Below are 21,115 nucleotides of genomic sequence, written 5' to 3' on the forward strand. Positions count from 1 at the left end.
GAGGAAATAGAGATGGAGGCTAGTGATTGAATATCAACTTATAGTCTTCATACAGTGCTTGTGTGATACACTGTCTTGGCTTGAAGAGATATAAGATCTGTTATGTTGGACAGGTTGTCACAGTGACAGGATTTGACTTCTTTGTCAAAACTATGTCAATATAATTTATTATACTGGTTGTTTTGAAATTAGAGATCTCCCCCTTCCTATTCCACGGATAAAAACTAATGTGATTCAGAACTATATTATTTTATTAAAGTTTTTCTCTGGGTATCTATTATTTTATGTGGCCTCCATCTTCCTGTACCACAACCTACATTCTCAATGGTATCGTTTCGATACACTCAGATCAGATTTCAGATTGGATAGTGTTGGACATATGTATATACAATAAATTATGTATATGTACAAGAGTCATGCTCATGAAATGAAAATAAAGACTATGGTGGGACGACCAGATATAGACAATTGATATATGAATATAGAATCAAAACTCTCAGTTCAGCACCAAGAATGAAATAATTCAAAAGTTTGTGAACAAGAAACATGAATTGTGCCACAAAGGAATCATATTCTTTAAATTTGTTATATTTTGTAAAAATTGTAAAAATAAAAATGATAAATAAATTATTTTTTTTTTCCCCCCCTAACTATTATGTGGGAATCTGGAATTTCAGCTAAAATTATCTGCCCTTATTCATTCCCTATTTATTATAGATATTAGAATAATATTACTAATATTTTACTGTCTTTGGGTATTAGGGGGTAAGAGCACTGGCACAGGCGATGTTAGTCCAGTTATTTCCTTGCCATAAAAAGACAGTGTTCCAGCGTTAGAGAGAAGTAGAGTTATTGTTGCCATGATTACATTCACGAATTGAACATTCATGCTTTTGTATGTCTGATATTGTCGTTTGTCTTCTATACTTAACCACGCGGCAATATATGCATATTGTGTCGTATTGCGATGTATCGATTCACCAATATATCTAAACTGCTTACTAAATGTCCCATTTTTGTGTTTAGTAATTTGGCCACCGGAAATATGGTCACAGTAATACGGGCACAAGGTGTTATGGTCACAGTAATACGGGCACAAAGTATTATGGTTACAGTAATACGAGCACAAGGTGTTATGGTCACAGTAATACGGGCACAAAGTGTAATGGTCACAGTAATACGGGCACAAGGTGTTATGGTCACAGTAATACGGGCACAAAGTATTATGGTCACAGTAATACGGGCACAAGGTGTTATGGTCACAGTAATACGGTCACAAAGTATTATGTGTCCGTATTACTGTGACTACAATACCTTGTTTTGTATGACTGTGACCATACTTTATATCTGATTGGTTAATACATTGATTTTAAGATCAACCAGTTAGATTAACAGATAACAACTAATGCATGATTAACTGATATTTCCAAGCCATACTAACTACGAATGGTTCTATCATGAAAGTAACACACACGAACGTAGTCGAGTTTTGAAAAAGGTTATTATATTTCAACAAAGCCTTCGAATTAGATTTAAAGGTTCAGAAATTGCTGTGTACTACATTCGTGTGTGTTGTTTTCGTGTAAGAACCATTCGTTGTTTCGTATGTACCAAGCCCTCACCAAACATTTCTATAATAAATGAATAAAGAAAAGGAAGTGTTGACATCCTGACCTCTAATCTTACAAACACAGGAAAGTGGCAGGAAATCTGTTTTAATGATAACTTTCACCGTTCAACTTCATTCAGTAATTATTAAACACTCCTGTATATAGGGCATTATTCCTTTATTCACTATTGAATTATATTTAAACTAAAAATCTTGGAAAATGAATTGGATATTTGTGTGTTTGATGGTATTGGTTGTTGTAACTGTAGTGGAATCTAGGAACTCTGGTAAACGTTTTTCATTTATATCTATTAAACTGGACTTACCCTCTTACCTGAAGGTCCAAGGTTAAATTATTGCATAGTTCTCTGTCTGTGTTAGGCTACCCCCTTGTCAGTGATTTGGGTCGAGGGGCTTACATGGAATGAGCGTCTAATCGTACTTATGAGACAATAAATACAGTGTCTTTGTACAAAATCAAAAAGATATATATTTTATGAGCACAAAATCTGAGCCCCAGCACCAATTCATTCCTGGTGTCCTCACAGAACACTGCGTGATATTGCCTGTCTTCATCAGTGGATTCAAGTTCAGAAAAGTAGAAAAAAGAACTCATTTCATTTAATTCATTTTTCCATTATGTCTTGAAATTGAAAGAATGTTTCGGCATCAGATTCTCATGTTGATAAGTGTTACAGATAACAAACTTCCATCTATATAGCTGTGTCTGCTTATCAGCTGTAATAATTTTGGTTGTAGATATATTACTTTAACTGACCTGTAATCATTCTAGTATGTATGGTGAGATGTCCTAGAAGATTTGATTGTAAGTCGAGAATAAGAACTGAGTTTCCAGGCTGCTCCTCTTGTCAGTGTTCTAATAGAAATATTTTATGTAAGTATATCATGTCAATGGTCTAATAGAAATATTCTATGTAAGTATATCATGTCAGTGTTATAATAGAAATATTCTATGTAAGTATATCATGTCAGGGTTCTAATAGAAATATTCTATGTAAGTATATCATGTCAATGTTCTAATAGAAATATTCTATGTAAGTATATCATGTCAGGGTTCTAATAGAAATATTCTATGTAAGTATATCATGTCAGTGTTCTAATAGAAATATTCTATGTAAGTATATTATGTAAGTGTCAGTGGAAACTAACAGTCTTGTTCAAAAATGATTAATCCATTTATTCCCCGATCATAGGGAGCTCATAATTTAATTTTTTCTCTACTTTAATTCATATTCAAATAGAATTTTCAATTGCATGCTATTTGTCTTTGCATTTTGGGTCTTGAAAATATGTCTTCAGAAGTACTGAAAAAATAGCCAAAATCGCATAATTTTTTGGAAAAATACCTCAAACAAAGAAATTCACTTCCCATTTCTATATAGTCTTTTCTATATACAGCAGAGTCTCGAAGGTGGTAAATTCTGGACACACATGGATTTGTGAACACTATTACTTCTTAGCTTAGCTAAACAAATCCCCGAGGTGTGCTTGATCAAACGAATGGCGCAAACGTCCCTTTTAGTTGCCCTCAGACAATAGCGATGTCCAGTTGCCTATGGTTCCGAATAATGAAAGTGGCCATGATTTCCGAACTCAGTTGCATGATATTTGCGTTTAAAGCCAATGACCGCTATTCTGATCCCTATGATGTGACAAGTCAGACAACTTTATTTTGTGATGACAGGAAGAGGTTGTGATATTTGTTTGTTATATTTTATATGATATATTATCTTTTTCAGCATGTCCACAATAGTATTTATACTAAATAAACATGACAAGATCTGTATTTTTATATTGTATATAATTAGTGTCCAGCACTGATTAATTCACACAATGAAAGTGGAAAACATGACGTAATAACATCGGTAATGAATTACTAAACCCCGTTTCTCAAAATATCATAGATTAACGTACGAACGTAGGCGTTATAAATTACCGATTTGATAACGTCAAAAAAACGCTTGACGTGCAAGTTTAGTCGCAAGGATTTTTGAGAAACGGGATCCAGTCATTATGTATTCTCCCCTCTTCACAATGATAAGATATATACAATGCAATCAAACCCCTGCATTTACAAACTTCAGTGATTCAAGAAAAATGCCGAAGGATTACAAGGTATTAAATGCAGTTCGTAGCTCGCCATTGACATTGTCATGAAAGTATCCTCCAAACCAACTTTTGAGTATCATATATAGACATTTGCTCTTTCAGATTGAAAATTCTGAATAATCCATCACATTGTTGGAGTTTGACGCTCCATTGTCCGTAGGAGCATCACACTATGACAGTTTTAACTGCACCCAAACACACGATTTTACTCTTGTAGAAGATCTGATCTCTTTAGCTCTTTAACTGGCTCTGTATCTGAAAAATGTCATTGAAGGTTTCAATTTTATTACAACACTGTTCTCATCATCTAATACAAACAGTGTGGCAATTAAAAATTCAGTCGGTAGTTGGTATTCCACAAGCCTGTCAGCCAATCCCCCCTCCCTCCTCAATGGCACCACTGCCCCATTACCTTCATTTTCCTGGTCGTCTGGTTCTATTCTGTCATACTCTAAACAGGTTATTGATGTATCTGGTTCCACCACACATTTACTGTAGGTCCCTTGAATCTGGGTAGATTTACTGCTTCCACAACCCATATTAAATTCCTCTGTCTACACACTTGGACATCCAGACGTTTTGTTCTCAATTAACAAGACAGATCTTACTAATTAATATATTATTATATAAACTATATGTGATATTTATTTAATATATTTCCAATGTGTCTTGTATGTACACGATGTCAACGAAATTTCAAGCGAAGATTTTTGATGCTTTGAATTGAAACTTTGTCTGTCCTAATGAGAATTTCAATAAAGGCTGCCTTGTAACATTTGTTGAATATCCAGATTTCCAATATATAGTCAATTCGCGAGGTTTATCTTATATCTTATCTATAATCTTGTTGTCTATATTTCCAATGTGTTTGATATTTACTGAATCTCAACGAAATGAAAACCTCAAACGTAGATATTAGATGTTTCGAATTGAAACTTTTTCTGTCCTTCAATAAAATTCACTCTGTCCAATTCAAGCTGCTTTGTAACATTCAACATTCACTGATTATCCACATTTGAATTAAAAACAACTGCCCTTAAGAGAAGTTCACACTGTCCTAGGCTACTTTGTAACCTTCGAATATTCACTAATTATATAATAACGAAATTTTCTTTTCATTTCCTGAGGTATTCGTAACTGTTCACTCTTATATTAGGCTTAATCATAATCCAATGGCCAAGTGTTGCTGTCACCAGCAGCAAATATATATATCTTACAGAATATATACATAATAACATTATGGTATTACTTTCAACATGAAAGATTGTCATTTAGAATTATAATTTTATTGATCTTCTTATAGCCCTGTACGTAGATCGATAATTCCATGTTTAATCCATTGTTTTTATTCGTTGGTAACCCCCAAGGGTAGAGATATTTATTCCATTAGAACCAATTACTCATTAATACATATTTTATAGTAACACGTAATTGGAAACTACACATGGAATATACAGGTAGAATACTAATACAATATTATTATTTACAATTAGAATCTTGAAGGGTCTCGATATTGTGTCTGGAAAAGGTACGAGGCGTTGAACCACTAAATAGTATATAGAACAACACACACAGTAGGTTATATAGCTACTAGAATAACACAAGGAGTAGAATAAATAGTTATTATCATGTATAGAACAATTTAAAGAACACATAGAGTAGACTATAGAGTTAATAAAACAACACATAGAGTAGACTATAGAGTTAATAAAACAACACATAGAGTAGACTATAGAGTTAATAAACAACACATAGAGTAGACTATAGAGTTAATAAAACAACACATAGAGTAGACTGTAGAGTTAATAAAACACATAAATTAGACTAAATAGTAATTAGAAAAACACACAGAAGATTATAGAGTTAATAAATAACACATAGAGTAGACCTTAGAGTTTATAAAACAACACATACACAAGATTATAGAATTCATAAACAACACATAAAATAGATTTTAGAGTCAATAAAACTACACATAGAGTAGACTATAGAATTAATAAAACACATAAATTAGACCAAATAGTAATTAGAACAACACATAGAGTAGACTATTGAGTTAAATAATACAACACATGTAATAGACAGAAATAATAACTACAACACATAGAGTAAACTAAAGAGTAAATAAAAGAATACATGAGTATAGAATATATTTGATACAACACGTTGAGTAGACTACAGAGTGAAAAAGAACAGTTTAAAGATAACAGCAGAATGTTTTATAAATATACATTACTACAGAAAGGGAAGGAAAAAAGAGCGAGCATTCAAAACAGCAACAGTCGTGGTTTTAGTTTTATGACTAGGGTCTTTGAAGAATATCGGTGTACAGATAATAATATATAGGAGAGAAACGGCCTATTCTATCCTTATATTATACTGTGAAGACGATTTATACAATAGCCCTTTCATCTAACGCGACAAACCATTCAATACAAAACAATTTAGACAATATACATATTTGCCCCTCATATCTATTTTGTTGATATGTATAGGTATATATACACAATAAATAATACAATGTACGATTTGTATACACACCATGTATATATGATCTGTAAGAAGTCATGGTGAAATTAAATATTTACTTGAGTTTTTCAATCGGTTTTAGTAGTATTTGGATACTATATCGAATATCATTGGAATATTCATCAATGATAAAATGTAAGACGGTAAGTTGGTTAAGTTTTATGAAGTTTCTTTATTATATTGTGATAATTTTTAAATGACATTTAGGTTTAGAGATCACATAACGTAACGAACACAATTTTATGGTATACTGCTCATGATCTATCTCGACTAATCTTGCCCTACCCGTTTCTCGGATGTATTATCGGTTTTAGTGAGTATGCGCTGATATCCCAACCGTATATCACGTCCGATGAACGGGTAGGGCAATATTAGTCGAGCTACTCATGATAATGGCGATGTAAATTGTTTAAGTGTTGTGTACAATAAACTCAGGAGAAGTATACCATAAAATTGTCTCCGTTATTTGATATTACTTAACGGAATACCCGTATATTTATTAAATAGCTTTATATTTTCACTTTTCTCAAGAAAAAATTGTCAAGAGTTGAAGCGTTATGTACAAGAAAATCCAGGATAAATTCAAAATGAGTTGATGTAGTTTTATCGGTAACATGTGTCTAGCAAATTAAATACAGATTCACCATCTCGATGGTGACCCGTGAACACTATTAATGAAAGGCTTAGCTAAAAAAAATTCCCCGTTTCTAAAACGAAGGCATGATTGTACAAACGACTGCATACTATTTATAATAACTTCATGACTTATAGATTCACACTTAAGCTGACAGTCACTTTCTGTTTTAGGTATTTTAGGAAGTAGGGATCCAACTGGTTCAATAACCGTCTTATTGGTTTTCAAATTGAAAGACAATTCAATATCTAGAGACTTATAAGATGGGATGTAGTGATTCAAAGATAGAGGAAGAGGATTATATTCTTCCACCAACAGACCCAGAAACAGAAGCAAGAAACCCTGTTGTCTTTACTAATAATGCAAATCCTGAACCTCCTAAACGATCCAGATCTCAATTAATACCGTCAATTAAACAATTTTCTGAAATTGATTCTCATGCTCGAAGTGTAAGTTTTTATTTTAACTAGAATACCAAATGTACATTGAAAATGTTGCCTTTAAGCGCGTTCCTATTATTTCCGTTATCCAAGTCCTATGTATTAGGCACGGTTTTGTACTTTTGAAACATTTTACTCATAATATAAAGCCCGTTACTTGTAATACCACGTTGTAATTGTACATATCACACCTTTATACCCGTAATTTATACGACCGTTTTTATCCTGATATAGCGTCATAATTACTCATGATGTAACGTCTTTATTATTCATGATATAAACGTCAGTATTTCCAATAAAGCACAACCTTATAACTCATGATATAAACGTCAGTATTTCCCATAAAACAGATTATTAGTACTCATGATCTAACATCAGTATATCTCATGATATAACGTCAGTATTTCCCATAAAGCATATCCTTATAACTCATGATATAGCGTCATCATTACTCATGATATAAACGTCAGTATTTCCCATAAAGCACATCCTTATAACTCATGATATAGCGTGATTATTACTCACGATATAAACGTCGGTATTTCCCATAAAACACATCCTAACAACTCATAATATAGCGTCATTATTACTCATGATATAAACGTCAGTATTTCCCATAAAGCACATCCTTATAACTCATGATATAGCGTCATTATTACTCACGATATAAACGTCGGTATTTCCCATAAAGCACATCCTTACTACTCATGATATAGCGTCATTATTACTCATGATATAAACGTCGGTATTTCCCATAAAACACATCCTTATAACTCATGATATAGCGTCATTATTACTCATGATATAAACGTCGGTATTTCCCATAAAGCACATCCTTATAACTCATGATATAGCGTCATTATTACTCATGATATAAACGCTAGTATTTCCTATAAAGCACATCCTTATTACTCATGATATAGCGCCATTATTACTCACGATATTAACGTCAGTATTTCCCATAAAACACATCCTAATAACTCATGATATAGCGTCATTATTACTCACGATATAAACGTCGGTATTTCCCATAAAACACATCCTAATAACTCATAATATAGCGTCATTATTACTCATGATATAAACGTCAGTATTTCCCATAAAGCACATCCTTATAACTCATGATATAGCGTCATTATTACTCACGATATAAACGTCGGTATTTCCCATAAAGCACATCCTTATTACTCATGATATAGCGTCATTATTACTCATGATATAAACGTCAGTATTTCCCATAAGGAACATCCTTACTACTCATGATATAGCGTCATTATTACTCATGATATAAACGTCAGTATTTCCCATAAAGCACACCCTTATAACTCATGATATAGCGTCATTATTACTCACAATATAAACGTCAGTATTTCCCATAAAGCACATCCTTATAACTCATGATATAGCGTCATTATTACTCATGATATAAACGTCAGTATTTCCCATAAAGCACATCCTTATAACTCATGATATAGCGTCATTATTACTCACGATATAAACGTCGGTATTTCCCATAAAGCACATCCTTACTACTCATGATATAGCGTCATTATTACTCATGATATAAACGTCGGTATTTCCCATAAAACACATCCTTATAACTCATGATATAGCGTCATTATTACTCATGATATAAACGTCGGTATTTCCCATAAAGCACATCCTTATAACTCATGATATAGCGTCATTATTACTCATGATATAAACGCTAGTATTTCCTATAAAGCACATCCTTATTACTCATGATATAGTGCCATTATTACTCACGATATTAACGTCAGTATTTCCCATAAAGCACATCCTTATAACTCATGATATAGCGTCATTATTACTCATGATATAAACGTCAGTATTTCTCATGATATAAACGTCAGTATTTCCTATAAAGCACATCCTTATTAGTCATGATATAGCGTCATTATTACTCATGATATAAACGTCGGTATTTCCCATAAAGCACATCCTTATAACTCATGATATAGCGTCAGTATTTCTCATGATATAAACGTCAGTATTTCCCATAAAGCACATCCTTATAACTCATGATATAGCGTCAGTATTTCTCATGATATAAACGTCAGTATTTCCTATAAAGCACATCCTTATTACTCATGATATAGCGTCATTATAATTCAAGACATCACGTCGTAAGTTGCCATTATTACTCACTATATAACGTCAGTATTTCCCTCAAATACATCATTATTACTCGTGATATACAGTCAAACAATGTCATTATTACTCATGATATAACGTGATTATTACTCACGATATAACGTCATTAATACTCACGATTATTAGCGATATTACTAGTAATATAGCGTCTCTGGTTTTCATTTAAGCATGTCTTTATTTCTGATGAAAACATGTCGTTAGTACTTATTGTAGAACTCATGCCATCCAATTCGGCAGATTAAGGTCTTGGTGGAAGCTTTGGAAATCAAGACTTGTTTCAAAGTCAATGGCCAAGAGATTCTGTATGATTGCAGGTACCAGATGATGTCAAGTTAACACCACCAACTTTAGTGAAATATCTTGTAGAACCATGTACAAGAGATTTAGATGTAATCCGAGTATTTTATGTTTGGATTTGTTCCAACATCAGGTATGAGAATGTTTGGAGTTTTGAAAAATAAATAATCCTATCTAATTCATAATCAAATTATAGAATGATATTATCTATACGATTCTCCAGATGCAAGTAATATTAATTATTCTGGACATCCTTGGGTAATAAATTAGTTCCTTAAGGGCTATTGAATATAAAACTATCTTGTCCAAATAGAATGGAATGAACAGGGTTGTTAAGTGGCACTTTATACGCTCAGAAACATATATGTGAACTGTAGGATTCGTCCGAAACATGTTATATATTTGTATGCTGGCTATATCTGTTTTAGATACGATGTTGATGTATATAATGGTAAGAAGTCACCAAGTAACGCTCCTCAAACTGTTTTAAACAAAAAACTAGCAGTGTGTCAGGGATATAGTGAGTTATTTGCCCTTTTCTGTCGGTAAGTAGCCTTTTTGTATCTTGAATTGCGCAAATTAGTTATTTTAGTGTATTTTAGGGCTTTTAGATATGAAAAAATGAAACAGACAGAAATAGAAAGCCTTAAAAAAGATTCTTGGCAGTAAATACGCTTATTATTACGCCTTGTTCATATCCAACACTTGGGGCCCTTTTCTCGAAAAAATCCTTCTTTGATATTTGTCGTAAGGTTTTTATTTAACATTGAGAAATACCACACTTACGACAAATTTAATCGTAAATTTTTTTGTGAAACTGGGCCTTCATTTATATTATGTTTATTTGATTATCTTTTGTTTTCTAGAATGGTAAAGATTCCAGTGAAAGTAATAACCGGACATTCTAAAGGTTTTGCCTATAATGCTAATCGTCGTATAACAGAAGACACGGAAACAAATCATGCCTGGAATGCCGTTTATACTCAGGGCGAATGGAGGTTTATTGAATGTACGTGGGGAGCTGGAAGAATGAACGACGACGGAAAATGGGAAAAGGCGTATACTGATCGTCATTTTATGCAGGATCCCGATAAATTTATTAATGCCCATTTTCCTCTGTTGGAGAATGCTGAAGAAAACAGCTCCAAATGGCAGATATTGAAAGAACCCATCACTCTAGAGGAGTTCGCTAGTAGAATCAAACTATATGAAGCTGCTCAAGACTGGGACGTTGATTTCCATCCACATAAACACGTCCAATTAGAAACCAAAGACGTGATTGAAATCTTCGTTAGAGCTAAAAATGTGCCTTTAACTGATGTTGGCGCTCACATGTATGATAGAGAGGGTGAGGCGTATGACACTTACCTCATGGTTCAAAGACTTCCAAATCACGTTTTTAAATTAACAGTAAAACCTCCCAAATCCACAAAATATAAAATCACTATACTTGGTCGGATATCACCCGAGAACGACGGAGGCTATGCTACTCTTGTTGATTATATGGTGGAGGGGCAAGATATATCAGGACCTATCGATCCTTTCCCAGACCATTTTGGTGCTTGGGGAGTCCGAGATCCGACTAAGTTTGGAATTGACGGGAGTATGACATATCGTACAGTGTTTGCGTCTGATTCGGGAAGGATGAGTCTCCCCATTAAAACAATCGGTAACAGCAGATTTACCCATAAGCTCGTCCATGCTGAAAAGGCCATCGAAGATGCCGACGATTTCATAATTCGTGAATTTCAGAAAAATCTTATGGTCTTACACATAAGGTTTCCTTTCAAAGGTTTTTATACTTTAAAAATTTACACCAAATCCAACTCGTCAGATCAGAAAATGTTTACGCACGCTACCAATTTGCTTATCGATTGTCATAATCCCGCAGACATTGGCCCATTTCCTAAAACGTTTGCTGAAACTGATCGTCAGGAATGCATCCTTCTAGAACCAGGAGAGAAAGATGTACCAGCAAACACTGAAGTTGCGTTCACAATTGAATCTCCTATTTTACAATGCGCTATGGTCAAATCGTCATCAGGCTCTACTAAAATGCAAGGTAACAATAAGAATGAATGGAGTGCGACAGTGACTACCCCGGATCCCGGTGAAAAAATAACAATATATGGGAGTGAAACACCAGATCGATATTTAGCTTTGTATCAATTTCGATCAGAGAAAGATCCACTACCAAGTACCAGGGCTAAAATAGAAACTCCTAAATCTCAGACTCAAAGTGAATTTCAGAGCGAAGACGATTTCGAATTTAAGAACTTGGCAGATTCCAATTTAACTATAGACTAAACTCATACTTGGGATATTTATTATAAGAATTATTCGGATATGTTATATCTAAATGAGAACTATTTACGAGAGATTGTGTAACATTTGACAGGCGTTTCAACATAGTAATACTTCCATGTATTCATTTGAGTCGACATAAAATAATGTTCAACATTTATAACTAGATATTGTTATCCACTACTATCAGCTAACAACACCTTTATGACTAGGTATTGTTATCTACTACTATCAGCTAACAACATCTTTATGACTACGTATTGTTATTTACTACTATCAGCTAACAACATCTTTATGACTAGATATTGTTATCTACTATCAGCTAACAATATCTTTAGGACTAGATATTGTTATCTACTACTATCAGCTAACAATATCTTTATGACTAGGTATTGTTATCTACTACTATCAGCTAACAATATCTTTATGACTAGGTGTTGTTATCTACTACTGTCAGCTAACAACATCTTAATGACTAGGTATTGTTATCTACTACTATCAGCTAACAACATCTTTATGACTAGGTATTGTTATCTACTACTATCAGCTAACAATATCTTTATGACTAGATATTGTTATCTACTACTATCAGCTAACAACATCTTAATGACTAGGTATTGTTATCTACTACTATCAGCTAACAACATCTTTATGACTAGGTATTGTTATCTACTACTATCAGCTAACAACATCTTAATGACTAGGTATTGTTATCTACTACTATCAGCTAACAACATCTTTATGACTAGGTATTGTTATCTACTACTATCAGCTAACAACATCTTTATGACTAGGTTTGTTATCTACTACTATCAGCTAACAGCATCTTTATAACTAGATATTGTTATCTACTACTATCAGTTAACAATATCTTTATGACTATGTATTGTTATCTACTACTATCAGCTAACAGCATCTTAATGACTAGGTATTGTTATCTACTACTATCAGCTAACAACATCTTAATGACTAGGTATTGTTATCTACTACTATCAGCTAACAGCATCTTTATAACTAGATATTGTTATCTACTACTATCAGCTAACAACATCTTTATAACTAGATATTGTTATCTACTACTATCAGCTAACAACATCTTTATAACTAGATATTGTTATCTACAACTATCAGCTAACAACATCTTTATAACTAGATATTGTTATCTACTACTATCAGCTAACAACATCTTTATGACTAGATATTGTTATCTACTACTATCAGCTAACAACATCTTTATGACTAGGTATTGTTATTAACTACTATTAGCTAACAGCATCTTTATGACTAGGTATTGTTATCTACTACTATCAGCTAACAACATCTTTATGACTAGGTATTGTTATTAACTACTATTAGCTAACAGCATCTTTATGACTAGATATTGTTATCTACTACTATCAGCTAACAACATCTTTATGACTAGGTATTGTTATTAACTACTATTAGCTAACAGCATCTTTATGACTAGGTATTGTTATCAACTACTATAAGCTAACAACATCTTTATGACTAGGTATTGTTATCTACTACTATCAGCTAACAGCATCTTTATAACTAGATATTGTTATCTACTACTATTAGCTAACAACATCTTTATAACTAGGCATTGTTATCTACTACTATCAGCTAACAACATCTTTATAACTAGATATTGTTATCTACTACTATCAGCTAACAACATCTTTATAACTAGATATTGTTATCTACTACTACTATCAGCTAACAGCATCTTAATGACTAGGTATTGTTATCTACTACTATCAGCTAACAATATCTTTATGACTAGATATTGTTATCTACTACTATCAGCTAACAACATCTTTATAACTAGATATTGTTATCTACTACTATCAGCTAACAACATCTTTATAACTAGGTATTGTTATCTACTACTATCAGCTAACATCTTTATGACTAGATATTGTTATCTACTACTATCAGCTAACAACATCTTTATGACTAGATACTGTTATCTACTACTATCAGCTAACAATATTTTTATAACTAGGTATTGTTATCTACTACTATCAGCTAACAATATCTTTATGACTAGATATTGTTATCTACTACTATCAGCTAACAATATCTTTATGGCTGGGTATTGTTATCTACTACTATCAGCTTACATCTTTATGGCTGGGTATTGTTATCTTTTACTATCAGCTAACATCTTTGTGGCTTGGTAATGCTATCAGCTTGATTGGATTGTACGCTACCAAATACGCCACACATAATCCTCGATTATATGCGCAGTCGTATTGTTTACAGTCTCTTATCAAGGGCACTAATTGGTTTAAGTCGCTAGAGTTCAATCAAATCAAAGCGTTACATTTACAAACTTCCGTAATACAAGAAAGGTGGCTATTGTAGTCAAGGCATTAGACCTCGTTTGTAATATATATCTTGACATTGTGAAGATGGTGAATTGAGTGATCAATTTAATGGCCTGCATAAATTATGAAATATTCAAGAAAAACAACAAGCTAAAGAACTTTATTCTAAAAATGTTTCATGTTTCCCATGTAACATTTGAGGTTACGGTATAACTGAAATAAAAATGAAATAAAGGTGTTAAAAATAGGATTGAAACAAGCTGGATGTGAAATTCAGTTGTAGATTATAGAAGAGCAAAGATTGTTTACATCGGGGTCTGAATTTTCTAGAATGTTGGAGCCACAGGGTAGCAGTTTTACACATTCCGATGTCTGATACAAATTTGGTAGAGCAAATGGGAACTGGCTGCAATCATATGATCCGAATTTAGTCAAAAAACTAGATCAACGGATCCATCCAAACCGATAAACTCGTCTAATACATGTTAAGACTTCATTGTCAAATGAAATATGACAAACAAAAATAGTTTTATCCCTTTTTTTTTTAGACAACTTGTCTATAACATATTAACTTTTTTTTTTCATAAAGTTAGCTGTACCAATTTTTAGCAATGAATGTTTTTGGTCCGATAAATAACAACCTTTCAAATTTGTTCATGTGCGTACCGTTTCCTGTTCTACAACTTAATAGAAATAAATATATTTCTCAAGATGTTTTATTTTGACTGTCCTTTACAGATTCTACCAGCAGATGTAATTCGATAAGTCGTTATAGCGCGACTAGATTTGTTTTTGACGGGATATTTTATGGAGGTCAATCGTATTCAGAATTAGATGTACTTATGTCTAATACATACTACACGATACATCAGTGCAATGTTCAAAGACAAAATACTTCTTTTACTTATGTCATAATACGTCTAATTCACGATGCAAATGTTAAATTACATAAAACCAACGACAAAATACCTAAAATGATACGTGCAATGTCCTTTCACTTTCGACATCACTTTTGAATAAAGTATAATTGTCTTTATGTCTTTTACATTGCACTAGTTACATTACATCTTCGTCTTAGTATCCTCTACATTGCATTAGCGAACGTGTTTTATCTCAACTGTATTATCTTTTTGTGACTTGTGGGCGGAGCCTATCAGCAATATTAAATCATACACAATAACTTCTCCCCAGGGAACTCTGTGTTGCATTTTAAATTAGACGTATTATGACATAAGTAAAAGAGGTATTGTGTCTTTGAACATTGCACAAATGTATCGTGTCGTATGTATTAGACATTAGTACATAGCATCTAATTCTGGATACGATTGACCTCCATAATATTTAGCCAAAAAAATGATATAGCCGTTTTATAGAATTCGATCATTAAAGCACTTACTCATGAAGATTGTTAGTGGCCCAGGTACAATACATGCAACAGCAGGGTCAGATATACATGGTTGGATACATTTGCCATAGGCTAAATATGGAGAGAATGGACCAACTAGATAATCATATTTCTCAGCACAGAAACACAAATTGCCATTCTTGATTGTAAAATAATTATTACCACCTAAAATAAAGTTAAAACTGTTTTTATAAAAATGCAAAAGTTGTCAGAACAGAATTTGAACAAGTAATACAAAATAGAAGGACGTGGTCTTGTCTAACATTCAGCCCATGGGGACAAATATACTGGCAGCTTTTATTTTGAACAAAAATATTTGGCAGTACAGTAACAATCACCAGTATGAAATATTCACCTTTCAGTCATACACTTCTTTTGAATTTTTTGGGGCGATACTGAATAATATTACCAAGTTTTGTCAAAATCAGACAAGAATCATGCCTTTTAATGTTTACAAGATAAAAAAAGGTCAATAACTATAAAATAGTTTATGGTTTTCAATAAGGTTCACTTTGGGTGATTACAAACTCTCACACCAAGTTTCGTCAAAATCTGGCAAGAATTGTGCCTCCTGGAGTGTTTACCAGCTGAACATTAAACACTTTTTAAGAACAAGGGCAATAACTCATACTAAATATTTTTCTGATTTTCAAAAGGGTTCATTATTTAGGTGATAAAAAATTTGGTAAAATATAATAGAACTAATTCATATCTGATCTATGTTTTGTTTTTGTCAATTAAATAATTGAGGTTTATCTTAATTCGGTATAAATGAGTTCTATTATATTTTACCAAATTGAGAATATTGAGGTGAGAATTCTGGAATGTAATTATATAACTGATTTATTTATAAGATACCCGAAAGTTTTAATTGTTCAAAAATTGTTGGCTTAAAAGCGCCTGAGTTGAAAGCTAACAGACTAAAAGTTTCAAAAGGTTTGAAATCCATGTGTAAGGTCTCGTTGCCACGCTTGGAGCCGTTCACAGTTCTAGTTGATTTTCAACTGCCAAGAGACTATTAGCAGACTTAGTTTGTATGACACTGGGCCTCAACTTTATTTTAATATTGATAGAAATTAGTTATATTTACTTTGTAAACACCCATTTCTGCATTTAAGCGTACTTGAAAGAGTAGGGTTTGAGATATCCAGGTCTCCATCGGATAAATGAAAAGCACTAGAATGTAGAGACTGATCGGGATTACAACTAGAAGTAAAATGAGGCCTTGGGTCTGCAAATAAAAGAAGTAAATGGAGAAACATAACTTAAGTAGGGGGAGGGCTTGGGGTCAAAAATAAATTCATTGGAATGATTTGTTTGAGGCAAAATTCCATGGTCGCATTTTTGGGTACCCGAAATTTGTTTATGAAAGGAAATACGCTGTGCGGATAATTTTCGATAACCCAATCCTTAAAGATGGGTTTCTTTATTTTTCGTAATTATATCATTATGCATAAGAGTTTTAAACAATCATAAATGTACATGTATGTACAGTCTGGATAAACAAAAAAGACTTTTTGAGCTTTCTTGATCGGTGACTCATTGGAATTCTGCTAGTAATTCTCTTCTAATTTAGCAAATTATGGACATATGAGACAAACTGGTATTTTTCCAAGTCATTAGAACACCTCTACTTTTTATTCATATAAGCATAGCATTTTCATTTTCATAAATGACAAAAAGGGAACCCATCTTTAACCGTTCTACATTATGGCTGAGTATGAAAAAAGTAATGAAAAATGTAAATTTCAAACAGATAATTATGAAAACATATGGCCAAAGACCAATGTATATATATATATATATATATATATATTATACATAGATATATATAGGCCAAACTCTAAAACTGCTCAAGTCTTACTGTTTTTATTAATAATTCTTAAACAAATGCAGTTTGATCAATGAGTCGCATCAGAAATAAATAGAGAAATTTAGAAATATTTTTCGTGTATAATTGACATATTTTTTTAATAATTAATCAAACTTAGTCAACAAGTGTATATATTTACTAGTTGGACTTATCAGGTGCCATGAATCTTCAATAAAATTAGATAATTACTAAAACATGCTTCTAACCAGATTTCAAAAGTATTCAGTTTAATGAATTATTACTTAGTTTTATAGATTTATCGTATTATAGATGGATTCTGTTTCGTTATGACACCACGTGAGTCCTTAGCCAAGTTTAAAACTTTCAATTTCTTATTTCATCCTAAATGGAAGTATACTTTTTAAAAGCTGTTTACAGATCAAAAAGATTCAAGAAGATCTTGGAGTCCTAAAATAGATTTCATTACCTGTTAGGTACGAAAATGGTGGCATCTCAGTATCCATCTCGGTGCAAAATTTTTCAGGATTCCTTTGCATATAATCGAATCCACACCAACACTCAATGGAAAAACTGCTTATCTCGAATAACTGGTCTAAGAAAATAAACCGACATCAGACGTTTAATTTAAAAAACTATTCAACACTTAATAATAATTATTAAAGATTTTGGGCAGTACACAATATTAAACCCGCAGTTAAGGGGATGGGAAAAGGTGATGGGGTGAGGGGGTGAGGGTGGACGTGCATAAACGCCTCTTCAACGTCCAACTATCATATATCATTCACATCTAGTTTGATATGTAAAGGGGTTTTCTAAATTGTTTATGTGTATTCGTTCTGCAGAACTAGATTACTGAATTCAGTTATAACCGAATAGGAAAATACGACTCAGTTTGATTTTTTTCGCACTGCAATCCTATCTGGACAGTCGCTTTCGCACTACCCAATGAAATTACCAAGATAACTTGGTATTTGTTTTTAATTGGAAGGGGAACTCACCGTGACATATAAGTTGACACTCCGTTGATGACGCTCCGTTTAGTGCATGGAACGTAAGTTCAGTATTACCAAACACACGGCACATAGGGAGAGTTCCTGCAATCCATATAAATAATTCAATGATAGCTTGCAAGTCATGGTAAACATCCGCCCACACATGGTATTAGCTTGAAACCTGAATTTCCAACTGTCACAGCCTGTAGCACAAGGGGCCTCGGTTTATTGTCCCATCCGAACGACTAGACACTTTTTCCATGTCAGCCCCTCTTACCGGCTTTAAAATTTAACATGCTATTAGATTCATACATGTAGCCAAGAGGAAATCTCTAAGGAAGGTTAAGGGTTCGGTCCCCATTGGAAATAAGCTGATCAGGAATTTATTCAAGACAAATTTCATCATAGTTCCAAAGATTATATTTCTATGTATTTTGACTTTCTTATACTTTTCTGTTCTGACCCAAACTGCATTTCGACACACGACATAAATATGATTTTTATTAGAATACATAAATAAATCTCTATTTTAATACTTGCGTAGTAACAGACTTTTATTAGTCTTCAAATATCCTATTTGAAACGATTTCAACAATATCTAAAACCTACCTGTACATTGTAGAGGACCAGTTTGCCAGGAACCAGAAGCTAGGCAGTCAAGAGATGAATCCCCACCACTTCGAGTATATCCTGATCGACATGTATACGTTGCTATACTGGAGAAAGTCGTAGCCGGAACGTTTACAACAGCGTTAGTACCAGTTGGTGGGTCTCCACAATCTACAACTGCAAAATAAATTACACAATTTTGACGATAGAATGGTGGCGAGTTTTGAATATACGACTTCAGATGGCAGAGCAACTGTATAAATAAATAATTTTTATTGCCAAAAAATATTGATCAGTGTCTAAGAACTATCAAATCCAAGCTGCAACCTTTTAGAAGGACTATATAACAGCTCAATCTACACGTCGAGTATACCAATTTACTTTTTTGATGGTGCCAATAAAACGTGAACCAATATTTGCACCTTTTCAGGAGGGTGTTGATAACAATGAGATCAACCTTTCAATAAACAGCTGACCTCACAAAAATAATTATATATGTATATCGAATTTGCTTAAAACCGTAGTTATATTTGTGACCCCTGTCTATAGCCAAAACCAATTCAAAACCTACCTGTACATTGTAAAGGACCAGTTTGCCAGGACCCAGAAGCAAGACAATCAAGAGACGAATCCCCACCACTTTCCCTATATCCTGTTTTACAAGTATACGTTGCTATACTGGAGAAGGTCGTAGCCGGAACGTTTACAACAGCGTTAGTACCAGTTGGCGGGTCTCCACAATCTACAACTGCAAAATAAACTAGAACTGTTCAAATAACAGTACTGATGCAGGGCGTGTTACGTCATTCAGGTACATACGAAGATATTCTATTGCAATTACATTGATGTAAATACTTTTCTGCATCTCTAAATGCAAATATCCAAAAGTGCCTGGAGTTTAAAGTATTTTGACTAGGAATAAAAGAATGTTGATCAAGGATAAGAAAAAAGGAATTTGGTAATGCGCATGCGCACAACTTCGATATTTCCATCAAATATAGAATTGGGTTATAAACATACACACCAGGTTTGATGAAATTCGGATAAGAAATAAGAAAGTTGGTAATACGCATTCGCACAACAAAAATTCAAAATTTCCATCAAATTTAGAATTGGGTTATACACATGCATACCAAGTTTGGTGAAATTCGGATAAGAAATAAGCAAGTTGGTAATGCGCATGCGCACTAAGCAAATTCAATATTTCCATCAAATTTAGAATTGGATTATACACATACATACCAAGTTTGGTAAAGAAATAAGAAAGTTGGAAAATTAAGTGGGGGTATCACTTTAATGTGCTTCCATAAGCTCAACTTACAGTATAACACGGTTCAATCCATCTTAGAGCTTTTTTATATACCTTAACTGGACACAAAACATATTACAGAAATATAAAAGGGAGGGTATCTTTAAAACAACTTAAACTTTGATTTCTATTGGGGTTGACAGCCAGGTTAATCTAATTAGCCGAGTTATCTAATAATAGCCCCATGTTAAGTGAATGGGGTTTTGAATTTGCATGTAATGCATGCATGTTATATATCACTGGAAAGCTCAAGATCGCAGCATTATGAATCCGAAAGAATTATTGCCTCTACCTCTAATAGGGCACATGTTAGGACACTTTATAGATGCAGACTCCACTATCAGTGACACACATACAACCGGAACCACGTGTCGGACACAAAAAAATTAACATCATGTAAAAGCTGAAGTCAATAGTAATTATTAAAGTAAATATCAACGTCATCCGAGGCCAAGTTCCTTTGGTAGAAGCGTTCAAAGTTTTAAGGAAATTGCAACATTTCCTTTAATGTGACT

The 21,115-nt window shown here is 33.2% G+C and overlaps 1 protein-coding gene across 1 annotated transcript; it reads left to right on the top strand.

The window, feature by feature from the left end:
• Nucleotides 1-7,165: 7,165 nt before the first annotated feature.
• On the top strand, nt 7,166-12,121 carry LOTGIDRAFT_169022 (hypothetical protein; the record flags this gene model as incomplete). The annotated part of the gene is made up of 4 exons (XM_009067318.1): nt 7,166-7,351; nt 9,832-9,947; nt 10,243-10,359; nt 10,681-12,121. 4 exons carry the CDS (start codon nt 7,166-7,168, stop codon nt 12,119-12,121), a joined length of 1,860 nt encoding a protein of 619 aa, XP_009065566.1.
• Between the last annotated feature and the right edge of the window lie 8,994 nt (nt 12,122-21,115).

This window comes from Lottia gigantea (assembly GCF_000327385.1).
Source record: "Lottia gigantea unplaced genomic scaffold LOTGIsca_81, whole genome shotgun sequence".
Classification (NCBI taxonomy): domain Eukaryota; kingdom Metazoa; phylum Mollusca; class Gastropoda; family Lottiidae; genus Lottia; species Lottia gigantea.